General features: G+C 44.2%; 1 protein-coding gene across 1 annotated transcript; it reads right to left on the bottom strand.

The window, feature by feature from the left end:
- Positions 1-733: 733 nt before the first annotated feature.
- On the bottom strand, positions 734-19,772 carry LOC128344048 (keratin, type II cytoskeletal 7-like). The gene is made up of 10 exons (XM_053293480.1): positions 19,092-19,772; positions 11,182-11,393; positions 9,603-9,663; positions 8,408-8,503; positions 6,658-6,822; positions 6,435-6,560; positions 3,210-3,430; positions 2,715-2,743; positions 2,364-2,618; positions 734-816 (listed from the first exon to the last, which is right to left on the bottom strand). The coding sequence occupies exons 1-10, from the start codon at positions 19,770-19,772 to the stop codon at positions 734-736; spliced, it is 1,929 nt and encodes a 642-aa protein (XP_053149455.1).
- Positions 19,773-20,006: the final 234 nt, after the last annotated feature.

Raw genomic sequence — 20,006 nt, 5'->3', positions numbered from 1 at the left:
TGCATGTGTGCACAGTCACTGATTATGATTTAGAATTTCCAGTTTGTGCTCTTTGGAGCACCCTGATTGTGAATTTAGCAGGTGGGTTAAAAGTTGGCAAGCAATAGTGGCCAGCATGATGCACATTCTAACACCTTTCTTAGAACTTGCAGCACCACTGCTGCAGACCTGGAAGCGGTGACATCGCTGTAGAGAACCAGTGGTAGTGCTACCAGCATTACTGCACTTTTTCTCATCATAAATGGAAATAAATACCTTGAGGCTATTCTCACGATTGGCCAAAAGTGGGCTAAGGGAGCCTAGCCCGCTTTTGGGCGAGCATGAGAACCACCGGACTCACAGGAGAGCCTGGTTTCCTCAAAGCGGGCAACCCACTGAAGTAGCCCACACCTAAAATGAGGTTAATGGAGCGAGCACTCCATTAAATGTGTTTAGTTTATCGTGTTTTGCCGTGGCAACACACTGCGGCAACACACAAGGAGACCCCCACCAGGAAGCTGCAAGCAGCCTCCCGGGTTGCGGTGGGGTCCATCCATGCTTGTGCAGGGCATCCTGGAACTTCCGGGGGCTGTGCAGCCCCCGATCCACGCATCCCCCGCCAGCTCCGTGAGCTTTTTTCTACATTTTTTAACTGTTAGAAATCTCTGTCTGTGTGTGTCTTACTTATATTCAGAGTTGTCTTCTATTCAGGGAAATATGGTACTGTAATGCCGGAAGTGCTGCCAGTGGTTCTTTACAGCGGCATGGCGGTTCCTGGGTCTGCAGCTGCTGTGCCAAAAACTCTAAGGAAGACGTTAGAACTGCTCATCATGTTGCCTAATGAAACCACATCAAGAGGCTGTTCTCACGCGCAGCCTAACCCAGGCTAGGGATGCCCAGCCTGGGTTAGGCTGCATGTGAGAACCACTGGGATTGGGCCCAATCCTAGTGAGCCCAGCACTGCCTAGGCCGGCTTTGCAGCCCAGCTGTTACACAAGTTAAGGGGGCGAGTGTTCCCTTAGCCCAGGCTTGCTGCTCGTATGCGAGTTGAGCTACTTCTAACCCAGACATACACAGAGATGGGTATCTGTCTCTTGAGGGAACACCTCAATGCCTGTCTCTTGCAGGAATACCCCAATGCATTGCGCATGTCATGCAGTGCATTGTGGGATTTATGGAGGCTGGGATGAGTCCTGGCCTCTGTTTACCAGCACTACCAGGAGCAGCGTGGAGATTCATCCACACTGCTCTTGGCAGAGCTGGTCATGAGGCTGTGTGGCTTGCGCCCCACCTACAGGCTGTGAGCAGCCATTTGGGGGAAGGTAGGTTGAACTCTGCCTTCCTTCCCACCCATCCAACCATGCGGTTGGTCATGTGAACAGCCCGAAAGTGTCCTTGAATATTTCTCATTGAAAGTAAGTCCCACTGATTTCAGTGGGAATTTTAAGGAGTTTGGCTGTAGTGCTTCCATACATGAGGGTTTAGGATCACACCCTCATTGTAAATAATCTGAGCAAAATTAAAATCCCAATTGTTCCTGTGGATTTTGTTTCCATTTAAATAGCTCATTTGAAATCAGCTGAACTTCTAGCTGCACATTATGGGTACCATGGAGGCCTTGGCAAAAGTGGCATCTCCACCAACATGCCCTGCCATAATGTTTTCAAACTCCTCCCCCATCATAAATAGCCATCAAGTTACTAGTGCAATCTGCACTCCCTATCCCAGCAACCACTCTTAGCATGAAGCAGGTGGAGGGACAGCCATGAAATGGTGATGCCACCACATCAAAGGGTAAGAGCTGCTCAATGTTATGACTGGGGTGGTGTGGGGATTCCTCCACAGGGAGGCCATCTTTGGCAGCATCCTCATGGCATCCTCATAATGTGAAAACCAGCTCTCGTTTCTGTCACTGTGGTTAGAATGGGGGGTGGGGGTGCTCTGAACCAACAGATCTTTTCATCTAAAAAAATAAATAAATGCTACAAAGCTAATGGATGGTTGCTTCCATAAGCAGGCAAAGAAATACCACACATCCCTAAAATCCCAACATGCTGGGCCTGAGCTTTATCTGATGATGGAGCAGTTTCCTCCATATGCCACGCGGCACTCATCATTGGTGGGACTGCATCCAGCACCAGCAGAGCTACCAACTCCAGTGGTATAGCCATTACCCGAACTTCCAGAGACGTAGGGCTCACCTCCACATCCTCCTGTACTCCCAGTGATATAGCTCCCTCCACAGGGGGCTGGGGAAATGCATGCCCCACTTGTTCTGTAGCTCCCACTTTTGGAGCTGTTTCCTCTGCTAGAACTAAACCCCCCACCTCTGGTGCATCCTACATTCACTGGGCCATGATCCCTGAGTCCACAAGCGCTCTCACTGTTGGTACCACACTGCCCAAATTCAGAGTTGATGGAGCATCTAGAAAGGTGTCCTCCACTCATAGAGCTATTTCCAGTTTTGTAGCCAAAGCTGACACTTCTGGTGTTGCTTTTTCCACTGCTGCTGGTGTTTCTCTGGCTATAACCTCCTGAGCCAGGGCCATAAACACCTCTCCTTCCAAGCTCAGATCCACCCACAGCACTGCTGTATATTGGCCCAGCAGGTACAGAGATATTGGAGCTGCCCACCACAGCTGTAAGAAAAGAAGAATGTGTTTTGTTACATAACAGGAATTTAGGGCTCCAGGCATTGTTCATGAGAACATATAATGCATTTGTAAGTTACTTACATATGTTAGTAGGAGTAGTATTATATAACCTGTAGAGAAAAGAGAACAGATATTTATTAATGTTCCAGAAAGCCAGTCATGTGTCCTAGAGATTTATAGACAGCTTGTGCCCACACTGCTTGGGAGAAGTGGTGGTGGAGTATAGAGCTGCTACAGTTCTTACTGTCACTTATTTCAACACAATTGTGGCCCTTTCACTCAGCTGTACATTACTTTTCTGCCTTGTTCGTGTCTTCATTGGGGTAGGAGCACAGTTGTGTATCCAATTGCTAAATTCAATAGTTTTATATCCTCCTTGGATGTAGAATTAGTGACACCAGAGTTACTTAATAGAGTTAACAATACATACTGCAGAGAATTTGAACAGTATTTCTCCCTGGGTTCCATGTTGTAGCTGAGTAATTCAGTATCTCTTGTATTAAACATCCTCACAGCAACATGAGCAATATTCCAGCAAGGCTGTTAGCCAGATGTGGCTGTGTCTTTTCCACCGACCTGCTCTCTTCTCCTTCCAGAAGTGACTTGTACATTGCAATCTCCATATCCAGGGATATCTTAACATTCAGCAGCTCCTGGTAATCCCTTATCAGGTGAGCGAGCTCGTCCTTCGAGTGCTGTAGGGCGTTCTCCACCTCAGCAAGTTTTGCTTTGGCATCCTTCAAGGTGGACTCACCCCGCTGCTCATTGTCAGCAATGCCTGTCTGCAGTACATCAATCTAGAGAGAGAGAGAGAGAGAGAGAGAGAGAGAGAGAGAGAGAGAGAGAGAGGTCCCTTAAGAATTTTCCTCAGCTTAAGAACATCACTAATAGTTAAAGAAAAGGAAGAGGGTTTGCACATATTCTGCCTTCTAACTCAAACTAGACAGACACAGTAGCTGGGGTGGACTAGAAATATAACAAAGGACACACACAAAAACCTTTGAAGCATAACAAAAAGACTCTGGCTGCATTTGCATGTAACATGAAACCAGAGGTGAAGGGGCCTCTGGTTCCACTTTTTGAACATCCGAATGTGGGCAACTGCAGTTAAGAAAGAAAATGGACCTGCAGTTTCCCTCCCCAGACAATGCTTTGCACCTTTGGTTGGTAGTGAGGCCCGCCGCCTGAACCTCCAGTTCCGCGGTGCCAGCATTACATCCGAACACTGGGACATCAGTCTGGTTGCTATGAAGCCGGAGTTGAGGGAGGATGCTCCTTTCAGTCAAGAAGGAAGCCCAGGCAGCCAGTTCCCCCTCCTCTCTGCAGTCAGTGAGACTACAGAGAAGGAGCTCTCCTGAACATCCAAATTCAGACGAGAGAGAAGGGGTGGGGGGAGCAGAACAGCAGGTCCATTGGACCAGTGGTTCCACATTACGTGTGAATGCAGGCAAAGTCTTGCTGGATCAGACCAGGTGTACCTAGTCTAGCATTCTTTCTCTAGCAACCATCTTCCACTCCAAGGCTGCCCTTCCATGAGGCAATGTAAGGTGGTCACTTCAGGCAGCAGATTATTGGGGCTCCAATTAAGTGACAAGATGCCCTTCTGTGCCCTGCTTTAAAAAAGGGGAGGGAAAAGGGGAGGAGGGTCATTCAAGTGGGCAGCATTTGGCACCCTGCCTCAGGCTCACATAGGCCTTAAGCCACCACTGCCCCCCACCATGGATGGAACTCTGATCTCCCCTCTCTTGTCTCTGTGTGAAATTCGGCTTCATGCATTGAAGATCAGGACCAATTAGAGATGTCTCAGTAATCCACTCAGTTCAGTTTCCACAGGGGTTGCAGTGTTGCTGGTATGGACAAATATCCCAGATACCCCTATGTCGAATTGTATTTCTATCCAATGTAATTTCCATTAGGGGGAGAAATATCAAAGCTGGATGCCACAAACGTATGGGCATGCTGATTAGAGCAGAAAACAAATAAAATTGGTTAAATGTGTAGCATTTTCTGCCATTTCAGAGAAGTATGTGCAACAGCTACAAGAACAGCAGTGAAACTCACAAACTTTCTCCTCCCTTTGCAACTAGTAGTGCTTGAAAAGTGGGAACAAACTGGCCTGGAGAGTAGGGGTGGAAATGATAGGAAAAAAATGCATTTCATGCTTCTACAACTCCATATTGCTCTTTATCCTCAGCCTTGAGGAAATCAGTGTCCTATAGTATTTTATGCACCACCCTTTAATTATTTGTAAATTGCAATGTAGACTCTGATGAAGTTGGGATTAAATGGTAAATTAAAACTGACCACTATCTGCAGTGCTGTGTACTAGTTGTATGTCGATAGATAGATAGATAGATAGATTTGTATTTCTGAAACCACTAGATTGTGGCTATTCTCTTCCTGTACTGCCAAAAGGGAAAAACTTCCACTGAAACACCCAGAATTAGAATTGGAGAAATGCCACTGTATTGGCCAACAAGAAGATTGTGTTTCTGTTATTGTGTGAGACGGATGTCATTTTCGAGAAAGTCCCTGCATCATTTTTCTCATACCACCAGATGTCAAATCTGAATATAGAAAATCTCGATGTCTTCTTACAGAATCTTGTTGACTTTTTCTGATTGGTATCAGCGGTGTGTTAGCACAAGAGCCATGAGGGGCTTTTCCAGATGGGCAGCTTTACTGCGGCAGGGAGTTCTGAAAGTCACGCTGTTTTGAGTACTGTATCAAAGTGGTAGTTTTTAGGATGTATATAATACACAGGAGGAAAGTCATTGGCTGTATGAATGGCCCATTTTGTCACTGTCCCGACATTGCTATAAATGATTCCCTTGAATGAACTCCCCACCCCACCCCCCACTTAAGTGTCCCCTTAGCTTGTCCCCTTAGCTAAGCAGGGTTCACCCTGGTTGCATATGAATGGGAGACTAGAAGTGTGAGCACAGTAAGATATTCCCCTCAGGGGATGGAGCCACTCTGGGAAGAGAGCAGAAGGTTTCAAGTTCCCTCTCTGGCTTCTCCAAGATAGGGCTGAGAGAGATTCCTGCCTGCGACCTTGGAGAAGCTGCTGCCAGTCTGTGAAGACAATACTAACCTAGATAGACCAATGGTCTGACTCAGTATATGGCAGCTTCCTATGTTCCTAAATCGCTGTTTGGAAAAGCTTGAGGTACACAAGAGCCCTGTGCAAGGACTTGGTGGTGTGGTTAACAAAATGAAAGTTCAGCATGGAGTCCAGAGCTCTCTGTTAACTCCAACCCAGAGAAATGAATATGAGTAGAGAGGCCTTTAAACTCTGCGGAGGATTGCCATATCACAAGGCATGCCACAGAGCTGCCCTCCACCTGCAAAATGGATTGGACACTGTAACAGAGTTGGTCAAGGCATATGTTCGGGCCCTTCATAAGGAAATGAGCTGATGCAGAAAAGAGGACTGGCTGACATCCAGAGCAACAGAGCAAGGGCACCTGCGTCCTCGCAGCTAGAGGCTTCCCCTCCTACCACTGCACCTACATACACAGGGATGAGCAATGAGGGGTGATCTCAGTTATCTGAGTTCATGGTAGCCTGAGTTCATTCTCAGTTATGAATATTCTTGGGTTTGAGAATGGACAGGATATAAAATATTGAATCTGGAAAGTCAGTCTTAAAATTCCTCAACAAAACCAGGGGGATCCAGGGTAGCCGGAGGTATTGCCGAAGGATCCAGGGTAGCCAAAGGGTTTGCTTTCAGTTACATTGGTGAGAACTCAATAAGTCCAAAGATTACTCCTGCTACTCAGTCTGGTCTTCACACCTCACCTGTTTTTTGGCATTTTCCATATCAGCCTTGAGTCTCTGGATGAGACGGGTGAGGTCTTTGATTTCACGGTGGTCCCTGCACAGGTTGTCACTCTGACGTCCCCAGGCGCTCTGCAGCTCTTGGTACTAAAATACGATAAGAAATGTTTGGAAGTCTATCTGCAGTTTTTGGTTCGACTCAACACACATCCCAATGCTTCAGGCAGCTCCTTAGAGAATTTACCTTGGTTTCATATAGAGCATTGACCTCATCCTTGCTCTTCTGCACAATCTCCTCGTATTGACATCTCACAGAGTTCATTATTCCCTCCATGTCCAGTTCTCGACTGTTGTCCATAGACACAATAACACTGGTGTCGCACGTTGTCGTCTGGAGGCTCTCGATTTCCTGTAAAAATTAACCAGATCTCTTTGGCAATTTATCTAACAAGGTGAGAGGGAGGTCATTTAAGGTCTCTGTTCAGCTCAGAGGAAGATCTGTTGGGCCACCTTCTATGCTCTATGTTTCCTGTGTGGCTGTATCCGAATATTTAAAAGCACATGGTTTTAAACACGTTAGACAAGGGCCCATGCTGCAGGGCAATTGCGAAGGAGGCTACCTAACTAGCAGCCAGCCACCCCTTGGGATGGGCAGAGAACTCAGGGGGAGGCAGGGGGCACTTAAGCAGCAAGACAAGATCCTTCCTTCTCCTGACTCATAGAATCTTTACAGCTTTAGAGTTGAAAGGGATCTTGGAGACAGGGGTGTAGCAAGGTTGGAATGGGCCCTGGGGCAAAAAGTGAAGATGGGCCCCTACCCCCACTTCTTCTTCAGAGAGATGGAAGGGGGAGAACAAAAAAGAAGCTGCCAGTGACACACACACCCCTTCATTTTTCCTCCCCCATTTAATTGCCCCTCCTTGGAGGTCTTCTAATCCAACTCTCTGCCCAGCAGAGGGATTTGCTATGACAGCTGGCCATCTAGCCTTTGTTTGAAAACCTCCTCTGAAGGAGGCCCCACTGGTGTGCAAGGCAGACCTCTCCACTGTTGAACAGCTCTGACTTAGGAAACCTCCTCTCTGATGTCTAGCCTGGATCGGTTTCCTCCCAAACGCAGCTCATTGGTACCTGACCTGTACTCAGGAGCAGAGGTGTATCTAGGGAAAATAGCGCCTAGGGCAAGCACTGAAATTGCGCCCCCTGTCTGAACTTCTGACACCCATCTTTCAGATAACTTTACCATAATATCAGCTGAAAGCTACATGTCTGAAGGTCACATACAAGTCACATATCTGAATATGTGTACAGTGACTTATATTAATTTAAGAAAAAAATTTTTTACCTGTAGCCCCTTTGGGGGGCTTCCTAAAAGCCAGGGTGGGGGGGTCTGCAAAGGTCCCCTCTCTCCCCACCCCCGCTGGTCTCTAGGGCCTCACAGGGACCATTTGAGCATGTGCAGTGACCATTTTAAAAAATAATTTTTAGGGGGGGAAAGGCCTCTGAAAACAAAATGGCCACCACACATGCTCAAATGGCCTCTGTGAGGGCTGGCATGGCCTAGGGCCTCACCCAGGCCATTTGAGCATGCACGGTGGCCTTTTTTTTTGGCAGCCATTTTTTTTAAAAAAAAATAGTTTTGAAAAATGGTGCCCCCCTTCAAGTTGTGCCCTGGGGACATGCCTGCATGTGCCTTGCCTGCCGTACCCTAGATATGCCCCTGCTCAGGAGCAACAGAGAACCTCTCTGTCAGGAGCAACAGAGAACCCTCTCCTTTGTGATGAAAGCCCTTCCGATATGTTTAAACTGGCCATCATTTCTCTCCCAAGTCTCGGTTAACATTGGGTAGCACAGGAGAAAAGGAGCAGCATTTCTCTCTCCCGCTGCTTCTCCCTTCCCCAATACCTGGCGCAAAGTGTGTGTGAGAGAAAGCTCTATGAAAGTGTAGAACGCTTTTTCCCCCCAGAGAAGAAAATCATGCAGGAATAATTGCTTACGGCTTCATGGACACATCTGAGGAAGTCGAACTCCTGTCTTAAGGCTTCCACTTTCACTTCCAGCTCCACCTTATTCGTATAGGCACAGTCTACATCCTGCAAGACATAATGGATGGGATGCATGTGGGTTTAACTCCTGCGAGAACAGGAATGGTTAAAGAAAAATAAAAAAGGAATAAAAAAGAAGGTCCCTGCGTTTTTGGCCAAAACTTCCACTTTTGACGTGGGGCAGCTTCAGACATTCTAAAAATGCCCTGCTATGGCTATGTACAGTAGGGGGAAGGGGGAGGAAGTCCTGCCCTCCACCACGTCACTCACCCGTGTGCCCCACTTCGCATGGTTGTGATGGGGCTTGTCTAAAGAAGGAAGACTCCTCCCCAGGATGGCACTGGATCCATCCATCCTTGCAATCACAGATGTGCCTGCCATCAAGGAGACGGCTCTTCCCTTTTCAGAGCCCCGTCATAACCATGAGCAGTAGGGTGCATTGGTGAGTGACACAGTAGGTGGGACTTCCCCACCCACACACACTGTACACTGCTATCATGGGGCATTTCTATAATGTCTTTGGGCTACGGTGGGCCACCAAATCCATCATATCGTTCTTCAATATTAATGTATCTAACTCTGCTTACCCTGAATGGGGGTGGGGGCATAGTGATGGACATATGGTCTTTTCCGCTGCTCTACAGCTTTCCAATATGTCTACTCCGTATGAATAAACAATGAAATACATTCCAATGTGATTGCTATGGAGGTAGGCTGTCAGGTTTGAAGCAGCTCTCATCTTCTTTTCTAACCACTGCAATTCAGTACTGTATCAAATAGTCTACTGATATCAGAGACATTTTTCACTGGAAATGTTCCCAATGAAAAATGCCCTGATAGGGCTTGCATCACCTTGAATCCAACTATGAATCCGATGCGGTGTATCATCCGATTGCTCTGTACCTGCAACATGGTGAATGCCAATGTTTTCATACCCGGAACAACGGATAACATGGGCCATTCTTTTTATGTCATACGAACATGACTTGCTTGGTCATGCCAGAGGCCTTTGGGGCATTGGCCAGCCAGAGGCCTTTTGGGCATTGAGAAGCAGAGCTAGATGTGGTTTCCACTTTCCATTGTTTGTTCCCAGCTCCTTCCTCATTTTCATTGCCCTTTTCTGTATGCTGGGAGAAATATGACAAACCTTCTTCAGCACCACGAAATCGTTCTCTGCAACCATCCGTCGGTTGATTTCTTCTTCGTATCTTGCAAGGGGGTGGGGGAATAAGAAACAAAGATCCCTGAGAGCTTGCACTGCCACATCTCAATCAACGATATTGAAAATGCGGAGATCCAGAAAAACATTAGGAAATCACCAGCTGGATGAGGGAGAATAAACTGAAGCTGAATCCGGATAAGACAGAGATACTTATTGTGAGGGGTCAGAACTCTAGAGATGATTTTGATCTATCTGTTCTAGATGGGATCACACTTCCCCAAAAGAAACAGGTTCACCATCTGGGAGTACTTCTGGATTCACACTTCTCCCTGGTTTCTCAGGCTGAGGTGGTGCCCAGGGGTGCTTTCTATCAGCTCCTGCTGATACGCCAGCTGCGCCCGTTTCTCAAGATCAGTGACCTCAAAACAGTGGTACATTTGTTGGTAACCTCCAGAACTGACTTCTGTAGTGCGTTCTATGTGGGGCTGCCTTTGTATGTAGTCCAGAAACTTCAGTTGGTTCAGAATGCGGCAGCCAGGTTGGTCTCTGGGTCATCTCGGAGAGACCACGTTACTCCTTTACTGACGGAGCTACACCGGCTGCCAATAGCTTTCCGGACAAAATACAAAGTGCTAGTTATAACGTATAAAGCCCTAAATGGCTTAGGCCCTGGGTATCTAAGAGAGCGTCTTCTTTGCTACGAGCCCTACCGCCCACTGAGGTCATCTGAGGAGGTCCACCTCCAGTTACCGCCAACTCATTTGGTTGCTACACAGAGACGGGCCTTCTCGGTCGCTGCCCCGAGATTGTGGAATGCGCTCCCTGCTAAGAAAGGATCCTCCCCATCTCTGGAAATTTTCAAAAAACACCTGAAAACCCATCTTTTCGCCCAAGCTTTCTCAGCTTCCTAAAAAAAATAAAAATAAAAAATAAATAAATTAATCTCTGGTTTATTTTTAAATTGTTTTAAGTTTTTTGTATATGTTTTAAACTTGTTTTATGCTATTGTTAACCACCCAGAGACGAAAGTTTGGGGCGGTGTACAAATCTGATAGATAGATAGATAGATAGATAGATAGATAGATAGAAGTAGGTTCTAAGTGGGTAGGAAGATTCTGCAAGACACACGCAAACTATCAGGAGGAAAAAGGAAAAAGCTAGTTTCCTTGTTCAAAAGCTTCAAGTTCAGCTGCATAGAGTGCTTCCAAGGGGAGATAAATCAGTGAAAATCCCCCCCTCCCCAGTGTGAGCTCCCATGCTTTAGAAGTGAGGAATGTGAGCACGGTGCACATGCCTTTTTTGGCAGGTTTAGTTAGTACGTCAGCCACTATTTACTGAATGTTGCCATTCAACAGATCAACCAGGGACCTCCTGCATGCAAAGCACAGGCTCTAGCACTGAGCTGTAGCCCCTCCCCATGTCCCTAAGGTAATCCCCCCTCCCTAATGTTCATGTTAGAAAGCGCATTGTCTAGACAGAAGACCTGCCCTCTTTCCCTTTGTTTTGAGAAACTGGACCACGGAAACAGTCCATGTCTATCTGCTTCAGTTACCCTCCTGAGTACCTGCTTTTATACTCTTCAACAACATCTTGGAATTTAGCTTGCTCCATTTGCAGCTGCTCCCTCTCATTCAGCAAGAAGTCTAACTGCGTCCTCAGGGATGCGATGTAATTCTCAAAGAGGTGCTTAGTACTTTTCTTTTCAATGGGCCCTTGTTGCTGCAGGCAGTTCCATTTGGTTTCCAGGAGTTTATTCTGTTGCTCCACGTGCCTAACCTGCAATTAAACACAAGATGATGCTGTGTACAAACTACAAACAGATAACCTTTTGGGCGGGAGGGTGTCCTTGAATCAGATGTGGGTTCCCCCCGACCCTTGAGCCGGGCATCAGCATTTCAGACCTTTGCAAGGCAGAAAAAAGTGAGCTGGAAAATAAAGAATTAAAATCAAGGAGTTCCCTGTGATGCAGCTAAACCTTTAAAGGCTTTGCCATCTGGGAAAAATCAATGCCTTTAGATTTAGGCATGTAACTGCAAATTATATAATGGTAGATTTGGAATAGTTGTAGGTGCATGGACCATTTGGCGCAGTTCAGTCCAAATTCAAACAGAATTCAGACTGAACCGCAGGTATGTGAACTGGTTTGGTCAAACTGATTGGCTGGGCCGGTGGGTTCAACGAACCACCTCAAACCAGTTCAAAGCACTTCATAATCAATCTGCTCAAACCAGCCCAGTTCGCGGTGGTCAATCAAACCGGTTCTGCACATCTCCACCTAGCTGATATTTCAGAGAAGTAGTACACAGCAGACCTCTTCTAATAACTCAACTATATTTTGCTCATAGAGATAGGGCCTTTTCAGTTGGTGCCCCTCAGTTTGTGTCTGGGTGAATATTTTAATTCTTAGAGGTTGGTTTTAACTGGGTCCTGGTTTTAGCTAATGTTTTAAAATATTACATTGTTTTATCTGTTTTATTGTTTTGCCATTCTTGTGAGCTGCCCTGAGCAGGATTGTACTGGAGGGGATATAACTATTTTAAATAGAAGAAAAAATAATTATCCACTGAAAAAGCTCAGCACATAAAACTTAGACAGGTGTGTATGTAGGTATAATATTTATAGATTATAAATATATAATGTATTTAGAGACAAATGGCTATCTCTAGTTTCCAGACTAGCTTTGGAGTGTGCAGGCCCCTGTTAAGAACACACAAGCCTAACCATTCACATGGCCTTCTGTTGCAAGACTGAGATTGTTTTCAACAGTTCACGTTGATTAATCAACTATAGACAGAGGGACAAAGAAGGATCCATACAGAAGTAAAAAGATAGTAGGAGCTGTTGAGAAATTGTTTTTGGGCTTGTGGAAAGTATATGTGATCTACGCACACACTTGTGCATCTTACAGACAGTAACATATTACATCATGAAATGAAACTTGTTTTTAGGGGACTTAGCTTCTGCTCAAGAGAACACAAAACAGCACAAATGAACTGAAAAATGGCATAAGTTTCGAATGAAGAATTCAAACTGAGAGGTTTTCCCTCTCTCTGCAGAAGATACTGTTAGTCTGTTTATTGTTTTCTTAGCTTGTGTTTTAGTTAGTAATACATATCAAACTCCTGTTTCTCAGTTAACATTGCTTCATGTACAATTATTTTAGAGGATAAGGGATTTCTCTTCAACTTTGAGTTATGGGCCCAGTTAAGAAGCAATAAATTCTGAGATAACAAAGAGTTTGTAGACAAGAAAGCTGGAAAAGATTACTCCTTTTGCATCTTTGGGGAGGCATTTCACTGTTGAACTGCTCAACAAACTACAGAAGATGGTCCTTCAGAGCGAAGATGTTGCTGAATACACTTGGACTATCTTATGTTCTTGAAAAAACAAAGAGCACCAGAAAATGAAGAGAAACAACAAGAATGGGATTCTGAAAACAAGCAGCCATGGGACACATATTATCTCTGATTGTAAGTGAACAATTAATCTAACATATAGAAGACAAAAAATACAGCAAGAGAGATGTGGGAAATGCTAAAGGATGTCTTTCAACAAAGAACCACAAATAGTCAAGTTTCTTTTATGCTACAGTTGTGTAAGAAAAGATTCAAAGAGGGACAGAGCTTGCAGAAGCACATGTGCTCATTCTGGGGAATTTATTATTGTTGTTGTTGTTGTTAATTCGATTTCTATACCACCCTTCCAAAAATTGCTCAAGGTAGTTTACACAAAGAAATAATAAATAAATAAGATGGATCCCTGTCCCCAAAGGGCTTACAATCTAAAACACACACACAAGATGGACACCAGCAGCAGTCACTGGAGGTACTGTGCTGGGGGTGGACAGGGCCAGTTACTGAAAGAGTTGAAGCTGCTGGAGATAAATATGCCTGAATCAGCAAAGATTGGACTTTTATTTAATACCTTGCCTAAAGAATATGAGAATATTGTCAATTTCCTGCACCTTAAATGAAATTTGACTTTGGGTTTTGTGCCGGAGTGTTTGCAAGAATTAAATTTGAAAAGGCAAACAGAAAGGGAGGAATCAGTTAAAAATCAAGCCTACAAAGTTGCTAATGTTAGGCAGCGTTTTATATGTGGAAGCACCTTGCATTTGAGGAATGCTTGTCCTAGTAAAAAGCAAGGAAATTCTTCTCAACAGAGAAAATGGAATAAGACTAAATTCCAGAAAAATTGACTTTCTAACCAACAAACTTGCCTATGCAAAAGTGAAAGCAATGAAAATAATGCTGAGAAAGATGAAAATGTGTCTGCTGTAAAAGAAATCACCTGCAGGGTTGATGAAAGTCAAAGTAGAAGCAAAATATAGTTGGATTATGGAGCTACTTCACATTTCTTCAATAATTTGCAAGACTTCTCTGAGATAAGCATGGAATATAAAAGTCCTATATACCTTGCTAATGGACAGCAAAATTTTGCAGAAGGAAAAGAGACTTATCTGAAGTGTAATCTTAGTGCAAATACAGTGAATGAAGTTTGTATTCCAGGGGCATACTATGTTTCAAGTTTGCAAAACAGTTTAATGAGTGTAAAACAGCTACAAGGCGTGGATGTAGAGTTGTTATTTTTTCCAGAAGGGACCATTGCTTTATTTTCAAGGGAGGAAAACTTTTGATGAAAGGCATGTTGAAAGATGGGACCTGTATGAAATAGATTGCAAAAGAGCACACTCACTTGCTAACTTTGCAAGATTGCATGAGTTCTTGGCATTGTCTGTTTGGACATCCAAGCAAGGAATGCATTTCAAAATTAGTAAAAGAACAATTGGTAAGAAACCTACAGGTTAAACCATGCAAATCTGAAGTCAAATGCATTGAATGTGTTAAAGCAAAAGCAACCAGGGGCACATATTCAACAACTACAGAAAGGCAATCCAATTAGGTTTTAGATTTGATTCACAGTGATGTTTTGGGGCCTTGCCCAAACTTAAAGAATATGTGGCTAGAGTAATCAACAAGTCTGAAAGAAAACCTAAGACTTTGTGCACTGAAAATGGTGGGAAATATCCTGGGAATGATATTGAGCAATATTTAAAATAACAAGAAATTAAACATAAGAGAACAATACCTTATACTCCAGAGCAAAATGGATGGGCAGAGAGAAAGAACAGAGCTTTGATTGAAATGTCTAGAAGTATACTTCTTGACTCAGGACTGGAAAACAAATACTGGGGAGAAGCTGTAATGACTGCAACTTATTTGCAGAATAGACTTACAACTAAAACTAAAGGAGTAACACCCTTTGAAGTGTAGAATAGGGCATTAACTTAAAGCATAACTTAATATGCTTCTAACTTAAAGCATATTTGAGTTCTTGGATGCAAAGCATATGCATATATTTTAAAAAAACTAAGAAGAAAATTAGATTGCAGAAGTGAAGAAGGAATATTCATAGGTTATGCACTGAACAACAAAAGCTACAGAATACGTGACCTTAATACAGAGACTGTTAAACTGTTCAGTGTTGCATATTTTGATGAGAGGCAAAAATCAAATACCAGTGTGGTGTCTGATTGTGACCTAGATTTTCCAATGTGAAAAGGCTGAACAGCAACCACAGCAACAAAATTAACAAGTAAACATAGACTATAACAGAGACTCACTCAAGGAGATTGATACAGAACCAAAGAGTTCTAATTGAGAAGGGGAGATTAAGAAGGAACAAGTAATAAGATGCTCAAGCAGAGTTAATAAAGGGATTCCACCTAAAAGATTGTCACCGGCAGCCAGAGAGGCAAAAATGCCAGAACCTACAGAACGGCACAAAATTGAAGGCATGCCTGATTCAGAGACAGATAAATGACTGCAGGCAGCAAAAGAAGAGATTGCATCACTTTATAAAAACAAAATGGACTCTTGTAGAGCTACCTGAGGGTAGAAAAATTATAGGTTGCAAATGGGTTTTTACAACCAAATATGATGCAGAAAGAGATATCCAGAGATATAAAGCAAGATTGGTTGCCAAAGGTTATGCACAAAAATCTGGAGAAGATTATGAAGAAACAGACATCCATTAGACTGCTTCTTACTATTGCTGCATCAAGGAGAAGGGTAGTATATCACTTGGACGTTACGACAGCATTTCTATATGGTGAAATTAAAGAGGACATGTATGTGAGACAACCAGGAGCCAGAAAAAGAAGCACTGGTCTGTAAGTTTCAGAAAAGCATATATGGACTGAAACAAGCTGCCAGAGCTTGAATGAAATGAAACAAATCAAATGCTTCTAATGGAAGTAGTCAAGCAAGGAAAAGCTGGTCCCTGCTTGTATACAAAGGTCAGAGATGGAAGATGAACATACATTCACATATTTGTAGATGACCTGATAGTGTGCCATCTGTTGCAGAATGTGAGCTGTCTGCATGGTTTTCAGAACAAACACCAGTGCATGGTTTAAGACAACTTGACTTGTGAACGCTTAGAGGTCAGTACAGAACTTGCTGATTCACACACAGGAACATGAACAAACAGAAACAGGAAGTAGAATAGAAACTCCTAGCTAGCCCAATCAGTACTGAGGAAACTACAGTGCCCCTTCTGGCTTCATAGCAGATTACATGCAAACAATACACAATAAGTTAGTCTGCAGCTGTTGCATATCCCAACACCATCAAGATGAGACAGATCATGATGAGTTTGTGAAAAGTTTAAGTAAAGAACTGGAAATTAAAGATCTGGAAGAAACTCCTATTGTCTTGGAATTCACGTAAAAAGGCAAGAAGACGGGAGTTTTACCCTAAATCAAAAACAAAAGATTATGGACTTAGCAGAATGTCTTGGCTTGACAGAAGCAAATAAAATAAACACCCCAATGGAAGGAGATTTTCTAAAGGAAAAGAAACATAGCGAACCATTGGAAAATAATAAGTCTAGAATGGGAATCGGAAAATTGCTATACCTATCATACGTTTCATATGATACCAGACATTGATATCATATGTTTCACAACCAGACATTGCAGCAGCAGTCAGGATATTGTGCAGAAGAGTGAACTCACCAACAGAGAGAGACTGGACTGCAGTTAAAAGCATTGGACAATATCTAAACAATCCAGCAGATCTGGAGTTGCTACTGCCTGTTGGTGAAAGACTGATAGGTTATATGGACACCAACTGAGCTAAGGACGTCAGAAAAGCCAACCAGTGGGGATGTTTTCTTTTATGGAGGAGGAGTGATTTCAAGAAACAGTGCATTGTCACCCTCTATTCAATCAAGGCAGAAATGTATCTGCAGCACAGTCTTGTCAAGACATTTTGTGGTTGCATAGATCCTACTGGGCTTTGAAAGGACTGAACCAAAACCAGTTACCATGTGTGTAGATAACCAGAGCTGCATTCTCCTCTCGCAATGTGACAAAGCTACACAAAGGAGCAAGCATATTAATGCTAAGTATCACTTTGTGAGAGACTTGCAGGACAAAGATTTGATCCACCTAAAGTACTATGCCTCATAGGAGATGGTGGCGGAAATTCTCACAAAGCCTTTGGCTAGAGGACAATTTCAAAATCTGCGAGAGGCACAGGGACTCATGAATTAAGGAATGAGACAATTAGAAAGGGAATGTTGGGATTTACTATAGCATTGTCTATGTTGTTTGCATAGGCCATGCTTGTCTATTTGAATGTATCTATGTACTGGCATTCTGAGGTATACTGTCTCTGAACGTGGAGGATTCATTCCATTAATAGGTAATGATTCACCTAATCTCCGTGGGCATTTAAAGAACTGTGCAGAGGTTGAAATGGGTTGGTATGGATTCGAACAGGACTCAGCTGTATTCCTTTTCACAAGGGCTTATTTGATGCATACTTTTGATGCAAGAGCAACAAGCTTGAGTCTCAGCATCTCACCCGCTTTATAACCAGTTGTGCATTATATTTTACAGTAGTGTATTATTTGGAACACAGAGGATAAAAGAGTAACTAGGATAGGATTGGATTGGGGACATCTGAATATGGGAGGTCTGGGAAAAATCAGTATACCATGCTCTTTACTATACTACTACTGCTAGTACTACTACTATTTATATACCGTTTTTCAACAGATGTTCTCAAAGCAGTTTACATTTTAAAAAATCAATAAAATAAGATGGCCCCCTGTCCCCAAAGGGCTCACAATCTAAAAAGAAACATAAGGTGGTAAAAAGCCACTGGAAGGATGGTATGCTGGGGTTGGATAGGGCCAGTTGGTCTCCCCTTATTAAATATAAAAGAATTACCACTTTAAAAGGCACCTCTTTGCCCAGTTAGCAGTTATAAATTACAGTTGCTTCAACTTTGAGGACAAAAAGGCAATTAATTTTCAAGTCTCTCAACATGCTTCCTCCAGATCGTACCATGCACTCAGTGACTCTTGAATCAATCTTGATCCATAGAGCTAATGGTATTAAAACCCCTTTTGGATTTTTCCAGCACGGGTGGTGAGGGGACCGCACCACAGATCTGGCCACACAGGACACCTTGTACACCATTACTAGCATGGCACCTCATTGCAACCCATTGATGGCTGCAATCTGCCAAGCAGTGCTGATGGGTAACCTGACTCTATTCCCTTTAAGATGGCTTATGAGGGACTTCCACAGGATTGCTGTGAGAATAAAATGGGATTGCACAAGGAATGCCACCTTGAGCGGGGGCGGATTAATCTTTTGGCCACCCATAGGCAGCCAAATATTTGCCGCCCCAGAGACAAGAGTAAGGGGGCTTGCGAGGGAGGGAAACTCATTTCTGGTTTTTTAACCTTTTAAAACGCCGCTGTGTAGCGGCAGAGGCTCCACCTGCCTCCTAAACCATCACAGGAGGTGAGGTCGGGCACTGGAGGACGGTGGTGAAAGAGGCCCTCCCTCAAGCCCGGCTTACCTGCAAATGAGACAGAGCGCAGAGGCCCCAAATTGCCTGCTCTGTCTCATTTGCAAGTAAGTTGGGCTTGAGGGAGGACCCCTTTTGCCACTGTCCTTCAGTGCCCGACATCACCTCCTGTGATTGTTTAGGAGGCGGACGGAGCCTCTGCTGCTACACAGTGGCATTTTAAAAGGTTTTTTTAAAAGAAAAAATTATAAAGTTTCCCTCCAAGATGCTGGTCCCCAAGATTTGCCGCCATAGGCAGCTGCCTATACTGCCTATGTGGTAATCGGCCATTGACCTTTTGTTCCTTGGAGGATGGGTGAGGTGCCAGTGAAATCAGTGGGAACTGTGTAACAGCATTCTGCAGTGGTGTATGCCTATCAATATGATAAATAATAAATAAATCACAATTCAGCCTGTGATGCGTTGGTAGAATATGCAGCCCTAAAAGCTATGCATCAATCCGTTTCCCTCATAAACCCAGTTGCAAAAATGACCAAAGCTGTTAGATGATGAGTGTAGGGGGGCGGGGTTCATCTTTGTCTCTTTACCATGTTTTGATAGGCTAGCACTTTAAATAACAAAACAGAGAGTTATGATATAATCTCACCTTGTCAATGAAGCCGGCAAACTGGTCATTGAGAGTTTTTATTTGCTCTCGCTCTTCCTCTTTCACTCGAGAAATCTCGGGATCAATCTGTATGCCGAGGGGCCGCAGGAGGTTTGCATTCACCCTGACTGCGTGGATCCCAGTGTTATCACCAAAGCGGCCAATGGGCACATAGCCCAGCTCACCACAGATAAGACCACCACCACAAATGCCTCTGCTGCCCAGACTTTGGTTGCCAAGGCCTACCATACTATAGCGTCTACCATAACCACCACCAAGACTTCGGCTGCTGAAGCCACCACATCTATATCCGTTGCCATAACTGCCAAGGCTTTGGCTGCTGAATCCTCCGTTCTGGCCATAGCCTCCTGCGCTGTGACTAGTAAAGGCCCCAGGCCTGACAACTCCTGCCCCACAGCCTGTGAGCCCAATACCATAGCCCACAGGCTTAGAACCATGACCCAAGCTGCTATAATCCCTAAAGCCCGCACTGTATCCGCCAGCACTTCCTCCATATCCGCCAAGGCTTCTGCCAGAAAGTATATGGCTGTAGCCCTCACATCTGCCTGCTCCAGGATAGCCGATGGAAGACGAATTGTTGCCACCCCTAAATCCACTGCTGATGGCTGAGCCAGACTGTCTTCCGCTAAGAGACCTGGAACTGTAGCGCTGCTGGCTCATGTTGGCTTGTTCAGAGATGGAACCGAGATGGCAGAAGCAAAGCTGAGGTGCAAACAGAGGTCTAAGAGAGTAAAAAAGAGTGCAGTCCCTTTCCTGTGTCCATCAGAGGTTACTCTTTATATATGTTTGAGGATTTGGGCTTGGCCACCAGATAATAATCACTTTAATCTGTAGTAGCCATGAGATTGGTCTACATGGGAGCCATGAATGGTAAAATGGATTTTTTTTTTGCCC

The sequence above is a fragment of the Hemicordylus capensis genome, chromosome 2 (assembly GCF_027244095.1).
Source record: "Hemicordylus capensis ecotype Gifberg chromosome 2, rHemCap1.1.pri, whole genome shotgun sequence".
Taxonomy (NCBI): Eukaryota; Metazoa; Chordata; class Lepidosauria; order Squamata; family Cordylidae; genus Hemicordylus; species Hemicordylus capensis.
This window is presented reverse-complemented; position numbering and strand designations above follow the sequence as displayed.